General features: G+C 40.0%; 1 protein-coding gene across 8 annotated transcripts in view; it reads right to left on the bottom strand.

Moving 5' to 3' along the window:
* Window positions 1-24,666, bottom strand: part of LOC143020020 (gamma-tubulin complex component 6-like) — a 167,920-nt gene that overhangs the window by 106,930 nt on the left and 36,324 nt on the right. For all 8 annotated transcript variants that reach the window (XM_076176129.1, XM_076176132.1, XM_076176135.1 and 5 more), the window contains 6 exons: window positions 19,762-19,903; window positions 14,693-14,892; window positions 12,636-12,783; window positions 4,417-4,526; window positions 3,508-3,615; window positions 109-372 (listed from right to left, as the gene is read on the bottom strand). In XM_076176129.1, coding sequence (XP_076032244.1) covers window positions 109-372; window positions 3,508-3,615; window positions 4,417-4,526; window positions 12,636-12,783; window positions 14,693-14,892; window positions 19,762-19,903 — 972 coding nt within the window. The remainder of the gene's footprint in view (window positions 1-108; window positions 373-3,507; window positions 3,616-4,416; window positions 4,527-12,635; window positions 12,784-14,692; window positions 14,893-19,761; window positions 19,904-24,666) is intronic.

Raw genomic sequence — 24,666 nt, 5'->3', positions numbered from 1 at the left:
TATATATATTATATTTATATATATATACATATATATATGTATATATATATATATATATATTCTCTCTCTTTCTTTTTCAGATAAGAAACCAGTCTAAATTTAACCTACCTGAAGAAAGGCTGACAAGTAGTTTTCAGTAAGGACACATGGACTTTAGAACATTCCTTATCCATCACTTCAATGGCTTGTTCATAAAGTTCTCCGACCAAAGCTAGGCCTTTCACTACATCTTTCTCCACATCTTCAATGTCGTAGGTATCTCCATTTAAGTGGCAAACTCTTGCAACATGGTGTACAAGTTTAATCAAATGTTGTGTTCTGAAATTAAGCCTTAAGATGTTCTTCTCATTGCCTAAAGCCAACACACTGCCCCTGGAAATCATAAAGAAAAATATCTAAGTTTGTACTGTGTCTTTTCAAATATAATGTTAAAGTAGATGATCCAACAATCAGTTCCATATACATACATGTTTGACTGAAATAAATCAAGATGCTATCGTTGTTCATCTGCCAACATCATTATTGTGTTACATTGTGTTACTTGAGGTGGCAAGATAAGAGGGAGGGAAGAGGGTGAAGGGGAGTGGAGTATGTTCAGGATAGAAAGGGTGGGGGTGTTTTTTTATGCCTTTGTTTTTTGGCTACCTCCCTTATAAGGGGGAAAAAGCCTTTGGTATATATAAGTGTTACATTAATGAATTAATAAAGGAAACTGATTACCCTCATTAGTTCCTATCACAGGCCTTCCACTGCAAATATAATTATATCTGTGTACTGGCTTAAATGCTTAAATGAGGAAAAAAAGGAGAATGAGTATAAGAAGAAGTTGAGAGAGGAGTGGGAGAGAGTAAAGGTTAGAGTAGAACTAGGATTGGAGGAGGAATGGGGATGATTCAAGGAGGGAGTCATAAGGTGTGCAAAGATGGTGTGTGGAACAAGGAGGGCGGGAGGAAATAGAAGGAAGGGTAGTGAGTGGTGGGATGAGGAAGCAAAGAAGGGTGTAGAAGAGAAGAAGCAGGCATTCATAGATTGGCTACAAATCAGGATGAGGGAATCATATGAGAGGTACAAAGTAAAGAGAAAGGAAGTTAAGCATAAGATAAAGGAACCAAAGATGAGAGCAGATGTGAAATGGGGAAAGAATATGACAGAAAACTCTGAAAGTAATAAAAAGATGTTTTGGAAGGAAATTAAAAGAGGAAGAGGAGGCGAATCAAGTAGAGAAGAAAAGGTAAAAGGTGCAGATGGAGAGATGATAATGGAAGAGAAGGCAGTGAGAGGAGGGTGGGCAGAGTGTTTTAGGGAGTTGTTAAATGTGAAGGAGGATAGGGAGGGAAAGGTAGTTGCAGTGGGAAGCGCTAAGAAAATGAGAGTGATGAGTGAAGAAAATGGAGGAGAAATAGGGAAGGATGAAGTGAAAGCAACTGTTAAGATGATGAGAGCAGGTAAGGCACCTGGGTTGGATGGATGCCATGCAGAATGTCTGAGGAAAGGAAGTACAGTTATGGTGGACTGGCTGGTGAGGTTATTTAATGTTTGTTTAAGAGAGGGTAGAGTGCCAGAGGACTGTCTAGTTCCGCTTTACAAGGGAAAGGGGGACAAGTGTGAGTGTAGTAGTTACAGAGGGATCAGCTTGTTGAGTGTAGTTGGGAAGGCTTATGGGAGGGTCTTGATTGAGAGGATTAGGAGAGGAACGGAGGGAGTAATTGGTGAGGAAAAGTGTGGTTTTAGGACAGGTAGGGGATGTGTAGATCACATTTTTGTGGTAAGACAGATATGTGAGAAAGCTATAGGAAAAGGTAAGGATGTTTTCTGGGCTTTTATGGATCTGGAAAAGGCTTACGACAGGGTAGACAGGAAGGGACTGTGGGAGATACTGCAGATATATGGGGTAGGAGGAAAGCTGTTTTTATGAGAGTAGTAGAGCTTGCATTAGGATTAGAAATGGAGAGAGTGAATGGGTTGAGGTAAAGGTGGGACTTCATCAGGGATGTGTTATGTCGCCCTGGCTGTTCAATCTTTACATGGATGGGGTGGTGCGAGAGGTGAATGCAAGGGTAGTGGGTCAGGGGTTGGAGATGATTAAAGAAAATGGAGAAAAGTGGGAGGTGAGGCGGCTGTTGTTTGCTGATGACACTGCACTTGTAGCAGGATCAGAGGAGGGATTGAGGAAGTTAGTGACAGAGTTTGAGGTGTGTGAAAGAAGAAAGCTGAAGATAAATGTGGGCAAAAGTAAGGTGATGAGATGTACAAGGGGAGAGAGTGACATTAGGCTGGAAAAGAGTATTAAGGGTGAGAAACTGGAGGAAGTGGATAGTTTCAGATACTTGGGTGCGAATGTGACAGGAAAGGGAGGAGTGGGGGTGGAGGTAGAATGTGGACTGAGAGAAGCGAGTAAATGCCTTGGTGGATTAAGAAGTGTAATGAGAAATCGACATCTGGGAATGGATGCTAAGAGGAGGTTATATGAAGGAGTGATTGTGCCAACAGCAATGTACAGGGCAGAAACATGGAACATGGGAGAGGAAGAGAGAAGGAGTTTGAATGTGTTTGAGATGAAATGTCTGAGAAGTATGATAGGGGTTACTAGGCTATATAGAGCGAGAAATGAGAAGGTGAGGAGGAGAACAGGGGTGGAAAGGGAACTGGGAGATAGGGTTGATGAAAGAGTATTAGGATGGTTTGGACACATGGAAAGAACGAGTGAAGAAAGATTAGTAAAAGAAGTGTGGAAGGCGGAGGTGGAAGGAGTGAATATGAGGGGGCGTCCTAGGATGAGATGGATGGATGGGGTGAAAGGGGCTTTACAAAAGAGGAATGTCTGTAGAGGAAGGACGGGAGAGGACAGAAGATAGGGGTGAATGGAGAAGGGTTGTGTATAGATGAGGCTGTGATGCATGAGGAGGAGTGGGTCGGGGATAAGGGGGGGAGGAAGTATGTATGAGAAAATATTTGACGCAACCCGAAGGGATTTCTCTCCGTCTTCTCCTTTCCTGCATGAGGGGACGGAGAGGGGAGGTCGCTGAATTTATGAAGCGGCTTTGTTGTGGATGTGCTGTGTCTTGCGACACTGCTTCTGACCCTGGGCAGTGGACAGGATGTAGGGATGACCCGTCATCCAGGAGGTGCCCTGATAGGAGGGAGGGAGGAGGGTGGAGGAGAGTGGAATATATGGGAAATGAAATGGGTGGGTGGGAGTGATTTCTATGCCTTTTTCTTTTTGGCTACCCCCTGTGTAAGGGGGAAAAAGTCTTTGGTGTATGTATGTATGTATGTATGTGCACTGGCATACTGACTGTATGTCATCATACAGCCAGGGAAGCAAATAGGTGTTTGATGGGTGTGAGTTCCATGGGGTTGCTTTCTCTAGCAACTTCCCTTGTAAGTGGGAAGAAGCCTTTTTGATATGTAGATAAATAATCTGTGAAAATGTGTCAGCAATGACTGGATTATACCAGTCTCTTTTACAAAAGTATAAAAAACAACTATGAATAGTTTTCTTCTGACCTGTAGAACTGCATGAATTTGCAGACAGCTACTCGGAAGGCTTGTTGTACCAGTCCCTGATGAATGATCTGCCATGTAGTGTCCCCTAGTTTACTGAATGCCTCCAACCTGCAAAAGGAAGATTTGGTCTCTATTAAATTCTGCTATATCTAATCATTATCCCTAAAGAACTTATGAAAATAAAAATATTCCTCTTGCATTCATATTTTCATTTGCCATTAACCACTTCCATACGGTGACGCCTACGTAGGCGTCATGAGGAGCAAATGGGTACGCGACGATGCCGACGTCGGCGTCTTGATTATATTTATTGTAGTCGTACCTAAGTAACCTCCATTCTCTCTAAACTGGCTTCATCATATTTTCTATGGTTATCAAAATTCACATGAAAGAGAACAAACGATTGAGCACTGACTTTATTTTTTATAATGCGATTATTATGACGCAACATCGCAGGTCGGGCAGCTAATGGTGCCAGACGTGCGATGTGCCCTGGAGTGAAGAGGTTAAAATGTGGGCTATCCTAACAATAAGTCCAAGGTCAGCTGACAATAATAAAGAAAAGTTAATATATGTCTGACAGCTACATTTCTACAAGTTCGTGACACTTCAATAAACTATTTACATGTCAAGATAAGAGGGAGGGAAGGAGGGTGGGAGGGATGGAGGGATGGGGGTGGATAGGAGTGGAGTATATGGGAATGGAATGGGTGGGAGTGGATTTTATGCCTTTGTTGCTTGGCTACCTCCCTTGTAAGGGGGAAAAGGCCTTTGGTATATGTATGTATGCATTTACACATCTAACTGCTAATCATTAAGAATCCTAGAATTTGGTCAGTCACAATATAACACTTTAAGTTTTAGAGATACAGTTCTCACAAGGATAAGAGACCCTGGGCATTTCAGTACCTTCTGACCAAAGATCCACAGTGCAGCATAGGTTTCAGCAGAGACTGCAAAGGCTCAGGAGATATTCCAGTAATGCACAGGCCAGGGACCATCTCAAATTTCTTCGTTTCCTGTATGAGAAAATGTGGTGCATCATTATGGAGTTAATATATAAAATACATTCCCCTATATACAGGTTTATATGACAAAATGGTACACTAACATAAGCTGATATGAGAGCTAAAAGTTTAAATTTCAACCACCCTCCCCTATCTGACTCTCATTTTTTCTGAGTGGTATCTTATGTTGGGATTACCATCACCACCACCACCAACGTCAAGAAATCATGCATTTATCAAAACTAAGACACTTAGATTCACCCTCCCATTCCCAACACTACTCCATCGCTAGCGCATTTCACATATCCTGGATTTTGTAAATTTTATACTCTAATATCTTACTAGGAGTGAAAGGGCAAGCACTAGAGTACAAGTAACCCCCGACATTCATGGATATCCATATACAGTAGAACCTCAGTTATTAAATATCTCATAAATTGAACAAATCATTTCTTGAACATCTAATAAGTGGTACAAATCAGTCCTCAAACATCTCATAAAGTGAACAAATCAGTTCTAGACAAGGAACAAAAAATAATAATAATAATAATAATAATAATAATAATAATAATAATAATAAATAAATAAAAATAATAACAATAATAATAATAATTGACCAAAATATTGGTTCTCGAGCAACCTGAATGGTGAAAAATTAAAAATGGAGCAAAATTCAAAATTCAAAGTTTCATCCCAGACAGATCTATGGGAGGACCTAAGGACTACTGTCAGCCACCGTAAGGCTGTGCATTTCCAACTAGTGAAAACTCAATGTCATTATTCAGAAAGTTTCAAACACCTGAAAAGAAAGGCCAATTGTTACTGAAGAAATAGATACACTCAGAAGATAGTTTGGAAATCAGACCTGTGCTGGACTACTAAAAGTTATGGATGTGTCTAGCACCTTGTTTCCCAACCCTTTTTTCAGGTGACCACGATATGATCCTCATAATATGACCATGACCCCACTAATTACAAAGGATCACAAAGGTGGAGCATGCTGACAGGAGACCTTTTGGTCCATAACTAGTTCAGTTTCGAAAAAAAAAAATATATATATATATATATATATTGATAAAAAAAAATATTATAATAATATAAACAATATCAAATAAAATAAATGCATAGGTATAGTTAAATAATAACAAACAGGTAAATAATAAATAATAATAAATTGACAATAAATGAAAATCAAGCAAATAATAGACAAATAATACATACATACATATACCAAGGCTTTTCCCCCCTTACAAGGGAGGTAGCCAAAAAGAAAAAGGCATAAAAACCATTCCCACCCATTCCACCCCTAAACACACTCCACTCCCCACCTCCCTCCCTCTTATCTTGGCACCTCCTGGATGATGGGTCATCCCTGCACCTTGTCCACTGCCCTGGGTCAGAGGCAGTGTCACAAGATACAGCACATCCACAGCAAGGCCACTTCATTAAATCGGTGACCCCCCCCCTGCAGAAAAGGAGAAGATGGGGAGAAATCTCTTCGAGCTGCGTCAAATTTTTCTCACACATACTACCTCACCCACCATCCCCCTACCCATTCCACCTCATACATCACAACATCATCCATATACAACCATTCTCCATTCACCCCTGTCTTCTGTCCTCTCCCATCCTTCCTCAACATACATTCCCCTCTTCCCCAAAGCTCCCTTCACCCCATCCATCCATCTCATCCTAGGACACCCCCTCATGTTCACTCCCGCCACATCTGCCTTCCATACCTCATTTACTAGTCTTTCTTCACATTCTTTCCATGTGTCCAAACCATCCTAATATTTTTTTATCAACCCTATCTCCCAACAGATGAGAGTAAAAGGGAAGAGATAGGTAGTATGTTTGTGAGAAGAAAGATGGATGTGTTGGCTTTGAGTGAAACTAAGTTGAAAGGGAAGGGTGAGTGTAAGTTTGGGAGTGTAAGTGGGAGGTTATCAGGAGTGAAGAGAGGGCAAGGGAGGGAAGGGGTGGCTATACTAGTAAGTGAGGAGATGGGTAAACAGGTAGTGGAGTGGAAGGAGGTTTCCTCAAGGATAATGTGGATGAAGGTGAAACTGGGAAAGGAGATGTGGGTCTTTGTAAGTGCATATGGGCCTGGCAGTGAGAAGAGCGTGGAAGAAAGGGAGGCCTTTTGGATAGATTTAAATGAGTGCATAGAGGGTTTAGGAAGAAATGTCAATGTAATAGTACTGGGAGACCTTAATGCTAGGGTGGGAAATGGTCCAATCGATGGAGTGGTTGGGAAGTGTGGAGTTCCAGGAAAGAATCGTAGTGGAGAGTTGATGGTGGAAATGTGTCTACAAAGAGAGTTGATGATAGCAAATACAGTGTTTCGGAAGAAAGTCAAGCATAAGTACACATGGGAGAGGGTGGTGGAGGGAAGGGTGGTAGATAGAGCGCTAATGGATTATGTAGTGGTAAATAGGATTATGATAGGAAGAGTTAAGGATGTACATGTGCTAAGGGGAGAGGGTGGGGGAATATCAGATCATTTTTTGGTGGAAGGTAAGTTGAGAGTGGAGGATAGATGGAGAAAGAGGAAAGGGACAAAAGGTAGGGAGCTTCTTAGAGTGAACTCCTTGAATGAAAAGGAAAAGGAGTACGGAAAGAAGCTGAAGGAGGAGTGGGAGGGAGTAAAGGATGGAGTAGAGATGGGTGTGGAGGAGGAATGGGGATGGTTCAAGGAGGGAGTCATAAAGTGTGCAAGGATGGTGTGTGGACAAGAAGGACAGGGGGAAATAGAAGAAAGGGTAGTCAATGGTGGGATGAGGAAACAAAGAAGGTTGTAGAAGAGAAAAAGCGAGCATTCACAGATTGGTTACAAAAGAGGACGAGGGAGTCATATGAGAGGTACAAAGAAAAGAAAAGAGAAGTAAAGCAAAAGGTAAAGGTTGCAAAGAGGAGAGCAGATGTGAAATGGGGTAGGAGTATGACAGAAAATTTTGAAAGTAATAAAAAGATGTTTTGGAAAGAAATTAAGAGAGGAAGAGGAGGCGAATCAAGTAGAGAAGAAAAGGTAAAAGGTGCAGATGGAGAGATGATAATGGAAGAGAAGGCAGTAAGGGGAAGATGGGCAGAATATTTTAGGGAGTTGCTAAATGTGAAGGAGGATAGGGAAGGAAAGATAGCTGCAGTGGGAAATGCGAAGAAAATGAGAGTGAGGAGTGAGGAGAATGGAGGAGAAATAAGGAAGGATGAGGTGAAGGCAGTTGTTAAGATGATGAAAGCAGGTAAGGCACCTGGTCTGGATGGATGCCATGCAGAATGTCTGAAAAAGGGAGGTACAGTGATGGTGGACTGGTTGGTGAGGTTATTTAATGTTTGCTGGAGAGAGGGTAGAGTGCCAGAGGACTGGAGGAGTGCCTGTATAGTTCCTCTTTACAAGGGAAAAGGGGACAAGTGTGAATGTAGTAGTTTCAGAGGGATTAGCTTGTTAAGTGTAGTTGGGAAGGCTTATGGGAGGATCTTGATTGAGAGGATTAGGAGAGGAACAAAAGGAGTAATTGGTGAGGAACAGTGTGGATTTAGGACAGGTAGAGGTTGTGTAGATCAGATCTTTGTGGTAAGACAGATATGTGAGAAAGCTATAGGAAAGGGGAAGGATGTTTTTTGGGCTTTTATGGATCTGGAAAAGGCTTATGATAGGGTAGACAGAAAGGCACTGTGGGAGGTTATGCAGATTTATGGGATAGGAGGAAAGCTTTTGGGAGCTGTCAAGAGTTTTTATGAGTAGTAGAGCTTGTGTCAGGATTGGAAATGGAGAGTGAGTGGTTTGAGGTAAAGGTGGGACTTCGTCAAGGATGCGTTATGTCGCCCTGGCTGTTCAACTTATACATGGATGGGGTGGTGCGAGAGGTGAATGCAAGGGTAGTGGGTCAGGGATTGGAGATGGTTAAAGAAAATGGAGAAAAGTGGGAGGTGAGCCAGCTGTTGTTTGCGGACGACACTGCGCTTGTGGCAGGATCGGAGGAGGGATTGAGGAAGCTGGTGGCAGAGTTTGGGAGAGTATGTGATAGAAGAAAGCTAAAGATAAATGTAGGTAAATGTAAGGTGATGAGATGTACAAGGGGTGAAAGTGGCAGTAGACTGGAAGTGAACATTAAGGGAGAGCGACTGGAGGAAGTGGATAGTTTTAGATACTTGGGTGCAAGTGTAGCAGTAAAAGATGGAGTGAAGGTGGAGGTAGAATGTAGATTGAGAGAAGCGAGTAAATGCCTTGGTGGATTAAAGTGTGTAATGAGGAATAGACATTTAGGAATGGATGCGAAGAGGAGACTGTATGAAGGAGTGATTGTGCCAACAGCACTGTATGGGGCAGAAACGTGGAACATAAGAGAAGAAGAGAGAAGGAGTTTGAATGTGTTTGAGATGAGGTGTCTGAGAAGTATGGTGGGGGTTACTAGGCTAGATAGAGTGAGAAATGAGGAGGTGAGGAGGAGAACAGGGGTGAAAAAGGAGCTGGGAGATAGGGTTGATGAAATAATATTAGGATGGTTTGGACACATGGAAAGAATGAGTGAAGAAAGACTAGTAAAAGAGGTATGGAAGGCAGATGTGGAGGGAGTGAACATGAGGGGACGTCCTAGGATGAGGTGGATGAATGGGGTGAAGGGGGCTTTGGGGAAGAGGGGATTGTCTGTTGAGGAAGGAAGGGAGAGGACGGAAGACAGAGGTGAATGGAGAATGGTTGTATGTGGATGATGTTGTGATTGCATGAGGAGGAATGGGCGGGGGTGGGGGTGAGGTAGTATGTGTGAGCAAATTTTGACGCAGCCCGAAGGGATTTCTCCCCGTCCCCTCCTTATATGCAAGGGGGGACGGAGAGGGGGGGTCGCCGATTAAATGAAGCGGCCTTGCTGTGGATGTGCTGTGTCTTGCGACACTGCTTCTGACCCAGGGCGGTGGGCAAGGTGCAGGGATGACCCGTCATCCAGGAGGTGCTCAGATGAGAGGGAGGGTGGGAGGGGTGTGGAGTGTATTTAGGGATGAAATGGGTGGGAGTGTTTTTATGCCTTTTCCTTTTTGGCTACCTCCCTTCTAAGGGGGAAAAAGCCTTGGTATATGTATGTATGTATCTCCCAACTCCCTTCCCACCCATGTTCTCCTCCTCACCTTTTCATTTCTCACTCTATCTAGCCTAGTAACCCCCATCATACTTCTCAGACACCTCATCTCAAACACATTCAAACTCCTTCTCTCTTCCTCTCTTATGTTCCATGTTTCTGCCCCATACAGTACTGTTGGCACAATCACTCCTTCATACAGTCTCCTCTTAGCATCCATTTCCAAATGTCTATTCCTCATTACACTTTTTAATCCACCAAGGCATTTACTCGCTTCTCTCAATTTACATTCTACCTCCACCTCCACTCCACCCTTTCCTGCCACATTTGCACCCAAGTGTCTAAAGCTATCCACTTCCTCCAGTCGCTCTCCCTTAATGTTCACTTCCAGTCTGCTGCCACTTTCACCCCTGGTACATCTCATCACCTTACTTTTACTCACATTTATCTTCAACTTTCTTCTTTCACACACTCTCCCAAACTCTGTCATCAACTTCCTCAATCCCTCCTCTGATCATGCTACAAGCACAGTGTCATCCACAAACAACAGCTGGCTCACCTCCCACTTTTCTCCATTTCTTTTAAACATCTCCAATCCCTGACCCACTACCCTTGCATTTACCTCTCGCACCACCCCATCCATGTACAAGTTGAACAGCCAGGGTGACATAACACATCCCTGATGAAGTCCCACCTTTATCTCAAACCAGTCACTCTCTCCATTTCTGATCTTGACACATGGTCTACTACTCTCATAAAAACTCTTGATAGCTCCTAGAAGCTTTCTCCTATTCCTATATCTGCAAAACCTCCCACAGTGCCTTCCTGTCTACCCTGTTATAAGCCTATTTCAGATCCATAAATGCCCAAAAGACATCCTTACCTTTTCCTATAGCTTTCTCACATATCTGTCTTACCACAAAAATCTGATCTACACAACCTCTACCTGTCCTAAATCCACACTGTTCCTTGCCAATTACTCCCTCTATTCCTCTCAATCAAGAGCCTCTCATAAGCCTTCCCAACTACACTTAACAAGCTAATCCCTCTGAAACTACTACACTCACACTTGTCTCCTTTTCCCTTGTAAAGTGGAACTATACAGGCACTCCTCCAGTCCTCTGCCACTCTTCCCTCTCTCCAGCAAACATTAAATAACCTCACCAGCCAGTCCACCATCACTGTACCTCCTTTTTTTAGACATTCTGCATGGCATCCATCCAGACCAGGTGCCTTACCTGCTCTCATCATCTTAACAACTGTCTTCACTTCATCCTTCCATATTTCTCCTCCATTTTCTTCACTCAGCACTCATTTTCTTAGCACATCCCACTGCAACTATCTTTCCCTCCCTATCCTCCTTCATATTTAGCAACTCCCTAAAATATTCTGCCCATCTTCCCCTTACTGTCTTCTTCCATTATTATCTATCTGCACCTTTTACCTTTTCTTCTCTACTTGATTCTCCTCCTCTTCCTCTCTTAATTTCTTTCCAAAACATCTTTTTATTACTTCCAAAATTTTCTGTCATATTCTTACCCTATTTCACATCTGCTCTCCTCTTTGCCTCCTTTACTTCTCTTTTCTTTTCTTTGTGCCTCTCATATGACTCCCTCTTCCTATTTTGTAACCAATCTGTGAAAGCTTTCTTCTTCTCTTCTACAACCTTCTTTGTTTCCTCATCTCACCATTCACTACTCTTTCTTCTATTTCCTACCATCCTTCTTGTTCCACACACCATCATTGCACACTCTGTGACTCCCTCCTTGAACCATCCCCATTCCTCCTCCACTCCTAGCTCTACTCTATCCTTTATTCCTCTCTCAGCTTTTTCTTGTACTCCTCCTTTTCATTTAAAGAGTTCACTCTAAGTACCTCCCTACCTTTTGTCCTTTTCCACTTTCTCCATCTATCCTCCACTCTCAACTTACCTTCCACCAAAAAATTATCTGATATTACTCCACTCTCTCCCCTTAGCACATGTACATCCTTAACTCTTCCTATTATACTCCTATCTACCACTACATAGTCCATTAATGCTCTATCTACCATCCTTTCCCATGTGTACTTATGCTTGACTTTCTTCTGAAACACTGTATTTGCTATCATCAACTCTCTTTCTAGACACATCTCCACCATCAACTCTCCACTACAATTCTTTCCTGGAACTCCACATTTCCCAACCACTCCATCAATAATAATAAACAAATAAACAAATAATATAAAATAAAAGACAGTTAACATAATTGAATTTTATTATAGCAACATGAATTTAAAAATTTAGCATACAAGATGTTTTGGTGACCCCAGGATAAGCACTTGGTGACCCCAGGGTTGGGAAACAGTGGCCTAGCATGACAGCATATGTTTCACCAATCTCTTGATAGATAATAATCAAGCATTAGACAGGAAAGCTAGTTTTCTATAATAGAAATACCAATGACATGAGCAACCAACTGCTGTCTTGAAGTTCTCTGACCACAAACCTGTTGCCCCAATGGGATGGGATAACACTGTGTTTTTCTTCATACTGGAAAACCTCTAATAGGTGATGATGACGATATGATGATATGGTTTAATGTCACAAACTCCCCCCTCTAGGAAGGCTAGGATGATGGCCCTCGCAGAAGACTTTGTAGCATGGAATTTAATTAACCATGCCCTTGGTTCAACTTCGCCAGTGGCAGGATTCGAACTGCCATCCCCTTGACCTTCACCGCAAGTAATGATGCCCTAACCCGCTCAGCCAGCAAGCTGGGTAATCACTGATATGTAATCAGATAATTACAAACCCTTCTTCAATACCAAAATTTACATACAGCCTTCATAAAAGGTAGCTCTTATACAAGAAAAAACTACTTATTACACAGTGATTAGTCAAGACATGATGCAACATATGGAAGGTCCCATAAGGCAATGGAACAATGAAAAGCAAATGGAAACATAAACTTTGGAATTGTCTAGAAGCGATTCAAGTATAAGATTATAGAATCAAGTGGAGGAAGTGGATATGTGTAAAGGATAGATAGATGCAAAATTCCCTTACCTGGTTGATTTCAAAGCTGGATGAGGGTATGCCGACGAGAAGCAGTAAAACATCTCGGCACAGTTCAGCATGACCCTTAACACGATACCTTGGTTCTGGTAGTTTAGGATCAAAACAACTCCATAATTCATTGAAGACAGTCCATAACCTATAGAAGATTAAAATCTTAATACATCTCCTTGATAAAAAAAAAATTCCTAACTACTGTATATAGGGAAGGCAGATCTGGAGGAAGTGTTACATGAGGGGGTGACCTAGGATGAGATGGATGGATGGGGTAAAAGGGGCATTGGGAAAGAGGGGAATGTCTGTTGAGGAAGGACAGGAGAGGACAGAAGACGGGTGAATAGAGAATGGTTGCATATGGAGGATGTTGTGATGTATGAGGTGGAATGGCGGGTGAGGTAGTATGTGTGAGCAAAATTTGACACAGCCTGAAGTGATTTCTCCCCATCTTCTCCTTTTATGCATGAGAGGAAGGAGAGGGGGGTCACCAATTTAATGAAGCAGCCTTGCTGTGGATGTGCTGTGTCTTGCAACACTGCTTCTGGCCCAGGGCTGTGGACAAGATGCAGGGATGACCCATCATACAGGTGCCAAGATAAGAGGGAGGGTAGAGCGTGGAGTGGAGTGGAGTGTATTAGGGTTGGAATAGGTGGGAATGGTTTTTATGCTTTTGTTTTTTTTGGCTACCTCCCTTGTAAGGAGGAAAAAGCCTTTGGTATATGTATATATGTACTGTATATGCCCTCTGGGTAGTGGGCAGGAGACAGGGATGACCCTTCATCCATTAGGAGCTAAGATGAGAGGGAAAAGGGTGGTGGATGGGAGTCGAATGGGTGTGTGCCTTAACCACTTTGGTACAATGATGCCTATGTAGGCGTCATGAGGCATGAGTAGGTACATGAGGATGCCAGCATTGGTGTCTTGATTATATATTTTATTTCTAGTTAGTACATGAGTTACCCCTGGATTCTGTGAACTGGTTTAATCACGTTTTCTGTGTTTATGATTACTCAGAGTAAAAGAGAATGAGTAATACAGCATGCTGCATGTAAGAATTTGAGTTGTACTCAAGTGGTTAACTGGCTACCTCCCTGATAAGGGGAAAGAAGCCTTTTGGTATATAAAAAGACAGGTTGTATATACAACTACCTACAAAGTGAGGAGGTTAGGAATGAGTGACAGATTCCCTCTTTCACTCTTATTGCATTTATCCCTTTCCTTCCTTCCTGTTTATACCATATACTTACCTAATTGCATTCAAATAACTATAACATATGGATATACAGCTACACTTGTGGAATCATGTGTCCTAACTGCTCACATTTGGCTAAAAAACAAAACAAAACAAAAACTTCTTTTCTTCATTTTTCTAATTACCATGTGCACTCACAAAAGTCTAAATCTTCCATTTCAACTTCACCTTTGCCTACAATATCCTTAATGACACCTCACTCCACTCAACCATACACTTTCCTATCCCATCATTTTCAGCAATGCCATTCCTTCCCTCCTTTACATACTCACCTCACATCCTCCCCATCACACTCCTAATCTTGAACTCACCCCTCCCTTTTAACTTAGTTTCCCACAACACTAATACATTCATTTTCCTTCTCACAAAAAAATTACCACCAATCTCATCTATATCCCAGTCATGGATGTTTGAAGACACTATTACTAGTTTTGGTAAATCCTCCTCCCAGACCTTCTTATGCCACAACTTTTTACAGGAAGAAAATAAAGACTGCAGGTTCTCCAGTCCTATCACTCCATTCCACTTAGTTGATATTTATGACATACATAAGAAACACACAGGTAGAATTAATTTCTTCCTAGAGTGACTTATAGGACAAACTGGTGGCTAATGCTGGTTACCTGGAAGATGTGAGTCTCCTGTAAGAAATATCAAGACAACAGATTGATCGATGGATTGTCCAATGGTGGAAGTTAGCCATACAGTCTGGCTGTTTGGTGTTTCTTTGATTCAGGGTTATCTGGGGGTGAGCAATATCAATATAATAATTGGGTAAACACATAAAATGACTTCATACCTAAGGACAGTTTCTGGTCCTGCTTCAGATAAGAAAGGCTTCTCCTTCTCTACAGCACGATGACCACGGTTCTCCCAAGTGTATCTATTGGGCAAAGGTGGCATTTGTGCTATTTTTTCCCAATCTACTTCCTCCTTCTCATCAACAGGTGGCCAGTGTACACTGTTACCTGAGGATACATTGTCCTCATCACTTCCAACCTGAAGAAATTTGTATAACATTTACTTATAGGATCCGTGTAAGACAAGAGCTTGAAACACATCATACATGATAAATTTTGGTCACTTATTAATATAGAAAAAAGCTTGTATAAAAATTATTTCGAGATTTACAGTATGAAAGCACTTCTTTTCCTAGAACAGCAAAAATAAGTGGATTAAAAAGTGTCAGGATTAAGAAAATTAGCCCATTTGTATAAACCCAAGATATACAAAAGTAATTGTGTATTTACCTAGTTGTATTTTACGGGAAGGGGAGCTATGCTTGTGGTGATTTGATTTGATTTATGAGTTTTTGGCCGACGGCCAGGCACTGGGGCCAAAATGGCTATGCTCGTGGTGTCCCGTCTTCATATCTCATTTTATCTCAACTATTTTTAAATTCATGTATTGTTTTTGCACACACCACTTTCTCATCTAACTTGTTCCAACTGTCTATTACCCTGTGAGGAAAGCTGTTCTTTTTCAGATCTCTTCTATAGCTGTCTTTTTTTTTATTTTCTTTCCGTGTCCTCTTGTATTTCTATCATCCCATTTTATCAGATTCTCTCTATCAGTAATTTCTATGCCTTTCATGATTCTGTAAATAGCTATCAAATCTCCTCTCTCTCTTCTTTGCTCTAGTGTCTGTAGTTCAAGTTTTGCTAGTCTCTCTTCATATGATAGTTTTGAGAGTGTTGGTGCCAATTTTGTAATTGCTCTTTGTATTCTTTCAAGGTTTTTTTTTTACATTTTTTTTGTACTTGGTGACCATATCGTTGGTCTTATCAGGGTGATTGGAATTTTCTTCACCATTTCTTCATCCAGGTATGTAAATGCAACTTTGATTGTTCTTATTAAATTATAAGTTTCTCCAAAAATCTTATTTATATGTTTCTCAGGTGACATATTATTCATAACAATGACTCCCAGGTCCTTGTCATTTTCTACTTTTTTTATTCCTTCTCCCAATTTATATGATCCTGTTATTCTGTTTTTGCTTTTTCCAAATTCCAGTATACTACACTTTTTTGTATTGAACTCCATCTCCCACTTCCTACTCCATTCCCATACTTTATTTAGATCTCTCTGTAGTGATTCACAATCTTCTTCCGTGTTCACTCTTTTCAGTAGTTTTGTATCATCTGCAAAGAAGCTCATATAGCTTTCAATTCCTTCATCCATATCATTAATATATATAGCAAACATTATTGGGGCCAGAACTGTTCCTTGCGGGACACCGCTTATTACTTCATCCCATTTTGAGTGTTGGTCTCTTATCACTACTCTCATTTTCCTTTCTTGCAAAAAGTCTTCCATCCAATTAGGCAGTTTGCCCTGTATTCCTCCTTCAGTTTCTAATTTCTTAAGCAACTTCTTATTTGGTACTTTGTCAAAAGCTTTTTTTAGGTCTAGAAATGCACAATCAGCCCATCCATCTCTTTCTTGTATTATATCTATTAGCCTTGAATAGAAACATATTAAATTGGTGACGCATGATCGTCCTTGTCTGAATCCAAATTGTCTTGGATTTAGCATGTTGTTTTTTTCTAAATATTTTACCCATCTACTTTTGACAATTCTTTCACAAATTTTTGCTATTGTACTTGTTAGAGAGACTGGTCTATAGTTGGTAGGGTCTTCTTTATTTCCTCCTTTATATATAGGTACTATATTTGCTTTTTTCCAATCTTCTGGAACTTTTCCTTCTTTCAAGGAACTGTTTATTATGCTATGTATTTTGTCTGCCAGTTCATTCCTGCATTCTTTCAAAATCCAGTTTGCTATTTCATCTGGTCCATGCAATTTTCTGACATCAAGATTACTCAAGTGTTTCAATATTTCATTCTTTGTTACTTCTATTTCTTTCATGGGGGGGGACTTTCTCTTTCCATTTGATCTCTTCAGGTTGTATGTTCTCCCTTTTAAACACTGATTTAAAATGTTTGTTCATAATTTCTGCCATTTCAATTTCCTCTGTGTATTCAACTCCTCCTTGTCTTAATTTCTCCAAATCTTGTTTGTTTTTCAGTTTGTTGTTTACAAATCTGTAAAATAGTTTTGGTTGATCTTTACACTTTTCTATGACATCTTTTTCATATTTTCTCTTTTCCTCTCTGCACGTTTGTACATATTTATTTCTATAACAAGTATATATTTTCCATTTTCAGGCCTTTTGTCTTTTTTCCATCTGGTCCAAGCTTTGTCTCTTTTGTCTTTTAACTCCCTACAACTTTTGTTGTACCAGCAATTACATATTCTTTTTCTTGTTTTTGTCTTGGGACATACTTTTCCACTCTTTTTTTTTTTTTTTTTTTTTTTTTATAAAAATTTGTCAAAATATTCCATTTCTCTTCCACTGTTGTTTCTTCTTTGTATATTCCTTCCCAGTTTTCTTTTTTAAAGAATTCTCTTATTTTATCAAAGTTTGTTTTTTCATGCATCATTCTTCCTTTTCTATATTGTTTATTTCTTTTCATGTATTTTTCCTCATTTAGTTCCAGTTCAATCAATATGTGGTCACTTTTACTTATTGGTGTTTTATATTCAATCTTTTCCACTATTCTAGGTTCACATGTAATTATTAGGTCTAGTCTCGATGGTTCTTCCTTTCTATACCTAGTGTTCTCCTGTATCCACTGTGTCATTGTATGGTTAGTAATCATCTCAAGTAGAGCGGCTCCCCATGAGCCGTCTCCACCCTTTACTGTCATCTCTTCCCAGCAGATTTCTTTGCAATTAAAGTCGCCCATCATAACTATTCTTCCTCCATCTTCCATTATCTTATTTAATGTTATCTTTGTGTCTTCTAACATACTTTTATGTTCACTCTCTTCCCAAGAGGCTGTTTTCGGAGGCACATAATTTATCACAAACTTTCTGCTCTTCTTATCTCTGTCTTCCACTTCGATCATAATCATCTCTACTGTATTCTTTCCATATGTGACACACCTCACGTTTATATCCTTCTTAGTCAGGAACATAACTCCACCCCCTTGCTTTGTCTCTCTGTTTCTAATCCAATAATTATATGCATCATGTCCTACACTGTTGGGTGGTAGTGGACCTTTTAATTTTGTTTCTACAATTCCCATTATGTCCGGTCCTTTTTCCTTCAGATAATCATTCAGCTCATTCAATCCTGTTATTAATCCATCTATATTTGTGTAAGACACTCTTAGTTTTCTACCACTTCCATTGTGTTCTCTGTTTCCCTTTTATTTTTCTCTAGTATGTCGAATTTCCTTACTTTCATATTCACTACTCTACAATAGAATCTCTCTTTTCTGACTCTGTTCTGGTCTCGTTTTTTTCCTTAGCTTCAAGTCTTTTCTTTTTTTCCTCCTCTCTTTCCTCTTTATTCATTTCCCTTTTTATCCATACCTTTTTATATTGTTCACTTGTTGCTAGTTTCCCTGTTTTGGATAAGATATTCTCTGCCATCATTTGTGACCTGAATTTAATCTTAACCACTTCAGTACGGGACTTAAATCTCGTGGGCAGCAGCCAATGCCAGCCGTATGACGTCACGTAATAATATTCGCATCATAAAATATAGTCGCCGCTTATATCGATCGTTCTCTCTTTCACCCGCGAATTTTGAAAACCACAGAGAATGGGATTCAGGGCGCATTTGGGAGAATGTAAAAACATAGGGGCGACTACAATAAATATAATCAAGACGCCGATATGGCAGCGTCGCGAATCCACTTGCTCCTCATGACGCCTACGTGTGCGGCACCGTATGGAAGGGGTTAATTGGTCTGGTCTTATCTGTACTATACTTTCCGAGCCTAAACTTCTCTTTGATTTGTTTCATTATTTCTGGTTCATCTTCCTGAACTGATTCTAGTAAACTTACTTTTTCATTTTCCTCTTTGATTCTTGTGGTTCTATCTGGGTTATGTTTCTCTTCCATTCCTAATATAATCATACATTTCTTTTTATCTGCTAAGTCTCTTACTATATTCTCCTTCTGTCTCATCACTTTAATAACTGAGTCTTCAGTTTGTTCTTTCATTTGTTGTTTGATTATGTCAGTAAATGCAACTTTACTGTTTTCTTGGATTTTTTCCAACCCTCTTTGTTGTCCTTACTATTCCTCTTTAATTCTTCATTCTCCTCTTTTACTTCTTTTAACTGTCTTTTTAGTTCTTCTATTTCCTTAGTTAAGTTTTCGTTTGCCTTCTCTAGTGCTTCCAATCTTTCAACCCTTTCTGCCATTTTTGACATTCTACCGAACCTACTCTCCCAATGTTCGGTTATTTGTTCAAGTTTTTCTTCGAGTCTTGCCAGTTGGGGGAGGTTGGTATCCGCCCCACCCCTTCATTGAATCCATGGAAATTATCCTCACCTTCTATTGTGCTACTCATATCTATGTTTCTAATCTTTACATTTTTGTTAGACCTTTCGTCATCACTAAATTGGTCCGGCCCTCTTTTGTTTACATGGCGTCTGCCTGCCTGGACCAAGTCCTCTCCTTCCTCATTTCCTTCCATTTCCCTCAGTTATCCCTCCCCTTCTCCTTTTTCCTCACTTTCCCACTACACCACGAGCAATTCCCCCCCCTTGTAAATACAATAGGTACTTCCTTTGCGTTGAGATCCACAAGAATTTCACTTTTTCTTCAGAACGTCAATCTCCGCCGTCCATCCAACAGACGTGTGTGTATGTGTATATATATATATATATATATATACATACATATATATATATATACATATATATATATATATATATATATATATATATATATATATATATACATATATATATATATATATACATGGGTAAAACACAGAGTGGGTATTACTTAATTATTCAATGGAAAATAAAATCTAACTAGTCTTAGAAAAAAATAATCGAACTCACAGTTTCAGGTGACTGCACAACTGCTTTTGGAACTCTGATGACCCTTTTGTAACCACGAAAATCATCAGGAAGCTCTGGAATAGTCAGTTCCAATTCTGGACTGATAGGACGACTCTTGGATTGAGTCATGGCTCCAAGTGCCCTGAAATATGAATAAGAGTAAGTACTGATGTTTATGTTGATATTTATACATACATATACAAAAGGCTTTTCCCCCTGACAAGGAAGGTAGCCAAAAATGGAAAGTCATAGAATCCACTCCCTCCATTCAATCCCCACCTACTCCACTCCCATCCACCCCCTTCCCTCCCTCTTATCTTGGCTCCTCCTGGATGATGGGTCATCCCTGCATCTCACCCACTGCTCTGGGTCAGAAGCAGTGTCACAAGACACAGTTGATGTTTATAAGGTGAAAAAAGTAACAATGTATTTTTCTATGCAGCATTATTCACACAGTAAAGTGGCTTGGCATGGAAAAGGAACATTCTCACCATTTTCATTCTCATCACCCTTTCACTCCTTCCTCCTTAAAACTAAGTGAAAATTGCAAATAATTTCTTCCTCAACAATTATGCCAGTTTCAATCCTTGTTCACCCCTCTGATGGAAAAGACTGTTGTCTTCGTCTACACATTCTTCTCCAATTTAGTCTGTCACCCATTTTTTCCAACACCATGAACATGAACATGAACATGAACACCATGAATGCAATAAAAACACTAGGAAAGTGTGTTTTATAAATGCAAGGTAACCACTTTAGAAAATAAACAAATGGAGCAGAGCACTTTTGTATATTACATCTTCAGTGTAAATTACAAAGAAAGAGGGTACAGCAAACATAATATAGCATGACAAGAGCATAAGGAACTACACTAAGAGAGGTGGTGGACATGAATTGTCCAGGTGTGGGTCACACGTCTAGCATTCTTACATTTGGTAATAGTTGGATATTTCTTTACAGATATGATTATCTATCTTATACAATCCTAAGTTGAGGTTGAAGTTGTTATCGTTTGTAAATTTAATAGTAATTGGTGAGGAACAATGTGGATTTAGGATGGGTAGAGGTTGTGTAGATCAGATTTTTGTGGTAAGACAGATATGTGAGAAACCTATAGGAAAGGGGAAAGATGTTTTTTGGGCTTTTATGGATCTGGAAAAGGCTTACGACAGGGTAGACAGAAAGGCACTGTGGGAGGTTTTGCGGATTTACAGGATAGGAGGAAAGCTTCTAGGAGCTGTCAAGAGTTTTTATGAGGGTAGTAGAGCTTGTGTCAGGATTAGAAATGGAGAGAGTGAGTGGTTCGAGGTAAAGATAGGACTTCGTCAAGGATGCGTTATGTTGCCCTGGCTGTTCAACTTATACATGGATGGGGTAGTGCGAGAGGTAAATGCAAGGGTAGTGGGTCAGGGATTACAAAGGATTACAAAGGCAAAGCATGCCGACAGGAGACCTTTTGATCCATATCTAGGTCGGATGCAAAAAAAAAAAAAAAAAAAAAATCATATTAATAATAAATTAAAACTATAACAATGTAAATAACAATTAAAATACATAAATAAATGCATTGGTATAGTTGAATAACAAACAAACAGGTAAATAGTAAATGATAATAAATTGACATATAACTAATAATAAATGAAAATCAGACAGACAAATTATAACAAAACAAAAACAAATAATATAACATAAATTATAATAATTACAGCATCTTACTTAGGTATTTATCTAAATGATTCTTAAAGCTTCGAACTGAACTACATTGCACTACCTGTGCAGGAAGTTTATTCCATTCATTAACTACACGGTTGGCAAAGTTGTTTCTACCTACTTCCAAATTGAATCTATTTCCGGACAGTTTGAGACCATTGTTTCTTGTCTGATTCTCATTCAATGTGAAAATTTGGTCACTTTTGATGTTGTCAATTCCCTTTAAAATCTTAAAGACCTGTATCAAGTCACCTCTGAGTCTACGCTTTTTTAGGGAAAACAGATTCATGTGCTTAAGTCGATTTTCGTATGATTTATTTTTGATATTTGGAATCAGTTTTGTGGCTCGCCGTTGTACTTTTTCCAGTCTGTCAATGTCTTTAATGAGATTCGGTGACCATACGGAAACAGCATATTCCAAATGTGGACGAACTAACGATTTATATAGCTTGTTAATGAGTGATGGACTTTTGAAATCAAAAGATCGCGCAATCAATCCCAGAATCTTATTTGCTTTCTCAGAGGCTGAAATACACTGCTTGGATGATTTGAGGTCGTTACTGATAATTACGCCGAGATCTTTTTCACTATCCACTTTTGTTAACGAATTTCCAAATAACTTGTAATCGTACTTGCTGTTATTTTTACCTATGTGCATTACCTTGCATTTACTTGTGTTAAATTTCATTAGCCACTTTTCAGACCATTGCTGTAATTTATCTAAATCTTCTTGAATATCTAATTGGTTTGAGTGATCATTTGCCACTCCGCACAGTTTTGTATCATCAGCAAATTTGGAAACAGTAGATTTTAGTCCATGGTCTATATCATTTATATATACTATGAATAGAAGTGGCCCAAGAACGGAACCCTGAGGAACTCCACTTGCAACACTTTTCCATCCAGAAGTTTTTCCATTTAAAACAACTCTCTGTTTTCGACCTTTCAACCAATTACTAGTCCAACCTAATAGGCTACCACTTATTGGAGATGGTTAAAGAAAATGGAGAAAAGTGGGAGGTGAGTCAGCTGTTGTTTGCAGACGACACTGCGCTTGTGGCAGGATCGGAGGAGGGATTGAGGAAGTTGGTGACAGAGTTTGGGAGAGTGTGTGATAGAAGAAAGCTGAAGATAGATGTGGGTAAAAGTAAGGTGATGAGATGTACAAGGGGTGAAAGTGGCAGTAGACTGGAAGTGTTAAGGGAGAGCGACTGGAGGAGGTGGATAGTTTTAGATACTTGGGTGCAAATGTGGCAGGAAAAGTTGGAGTGAAGGTGGAGGTAGAATGTAGATTGAGAGAAGCGAGTAAAGGCCTTGGTGGATTAAAAAGTGTAATGAGGAATAGACATTTGGGAATGGATGCTAAGAGGAGACTGTATGAAGGAGTGATTGTGCCAACAGCACTGTATGGGGCAGAAACATGGAACATAAGAGAGGAAGAGAGAAGGATTTTGAATGTGTTTGAGATGAGGTGACTGAGAAGTATGATGGGGGTTACTAGGCTAGATAGAGTGAGAAATGAGGAGGTGAGGAGGAGAACATGGGTGGTAAGGGAGTTGGGAGATAGGGTTGATGAAAGAGTATTGGGATGGTTTAGACACATGGAAAGAATGAGTGAAGAAAGACTAATAAAAGAGGTATGGAAGGCAGATGTAGAGGGAGTGAACATGAGGGGACGTCCTAGGATGAGGTGGATGGATGGGGTGAAGGGGGCTTTGGGGAAGAGGGGAATGTCTGTTGAGGAAGGACGGGAGAGGACAGAAGACAGGGGTGATTGGAGAATGGTTGTATATGGATGATGTTGTGATGCATGAGGTGGAATGGGTGGGGGGATGGGGGGGTGAGGTAGTATGTGTGAGCAAAATTTGATGCAGCCCGAAGGGATTTCTCCCAGTCTTCTCCTTTTAAGCATAGGGGGACGGAGAGGGGGGGGTCGGCGATTTAATGAAGCGGCCTTGCTGTGGATGTGCTGTGTCTTGCGACACTACCTCTGACCCAGGCCAGTGGACAAGGTGCAGGGATGACCCGTCATCCAGGAGGTGCTAAGATGCGAGGGAGGGTGGAGGAGTGTGGAGTGTATTCAGGGATGGAATGGGTGGGAATGATTTTATGCCTTCTTCTTTTTGGGTACCTCCCTTGTAAGGGGGAAAAAGCCTTGGTATATATATGTACGTATGTCAATTAAATTTCTTTCAACAATATTATTGTTGAAAGTAATCACTCTAGCATTTTCCCAGTTGACAGGGTAATTAAAAGTGCTTAACCTCTTCCATATGGTTGCGCCTACGTAGGCAGCATGAGGAGCAAGTGGATACGCGAGGCTGCCATATCGGCATCTTGATTATATTTATTGTAGTTGTCCCTGCGTAACTGACATACTCTCTACACTGGCTTCATCACATTTTCTATGGTTATCAAAATTCACGGGTGAAAGAGAGAACGATCAATATAAGCGGTGACTATACAGGTAGTCGTCGACTTACGACCGAGTTCGGTTCCAACAGACAGGTCGTAAGTCGATCTGGACGCAAGTCGGACTTTATATATATACAGTATATATTACCCTTTAAATATTATTTTTGTTACTGTATACATGTATATTCTATATTATATTTAGCATACTGAAATAATCTTAGCATCTTTGAACTATGTTGTATAGTATTTTTTAAACCTTTTTTATAATTTTATCTGATTTTCTTTGGGAAAAGTAGCCTAGGCCTAAGCATACTGAATAAAATCCTATCATCTTTGACCTATGATATTCAATACTGTATTTTTTAACATTTATATTATTCTATCATCAGACTTTCTTTAGAAAACGTATGCATACTGAATAAAATCTTATCATCTTCGAGCTACGTTGTTTAATATTCATTATTCTTTTTATAATTGTCGTTAGGAAACGTAGCCTAGGCCTACGCATACTGATTGATTGATTTATGGAATTTTTGGCTCGAAGGCCAAGTGCCGGAGCCGGTAGGCCATTCAGCGCAGGCCTACGCATACTGAATAAAGTCCTGTCATCCTTGACCTACAAATACTTATTTGTTGGTTAAATTAAAATCATTGTACTGTATAGTTTACATCTTATTAATTGCAAAATATTAAAAATACTAAATGCAAGGCAAAATTAGGAAAAAATTTATTTCAAAACACATTCTTTTCGTTTACGTACTGTACCGGAAATATTGTTAT

The sequence above is a fragment of the Oratosquilla oratoria genome, chromosome 38, assembly GCF_046742065.1.
Source record: "Oratosquilla oratoria isolate Oo_2021 chromosome 38, ASM4674206v1, whole genome shotgun sequence".
NCBI lineage: Eukaryota > Metazoa > Arthropoda > Malacostraca > Stomatopoda > Squillidae > Oratosquilla > Oratosquilla oratoria.
This window is presented reverse-complemented; position numbering and strand designations above follow the sequence as displayed.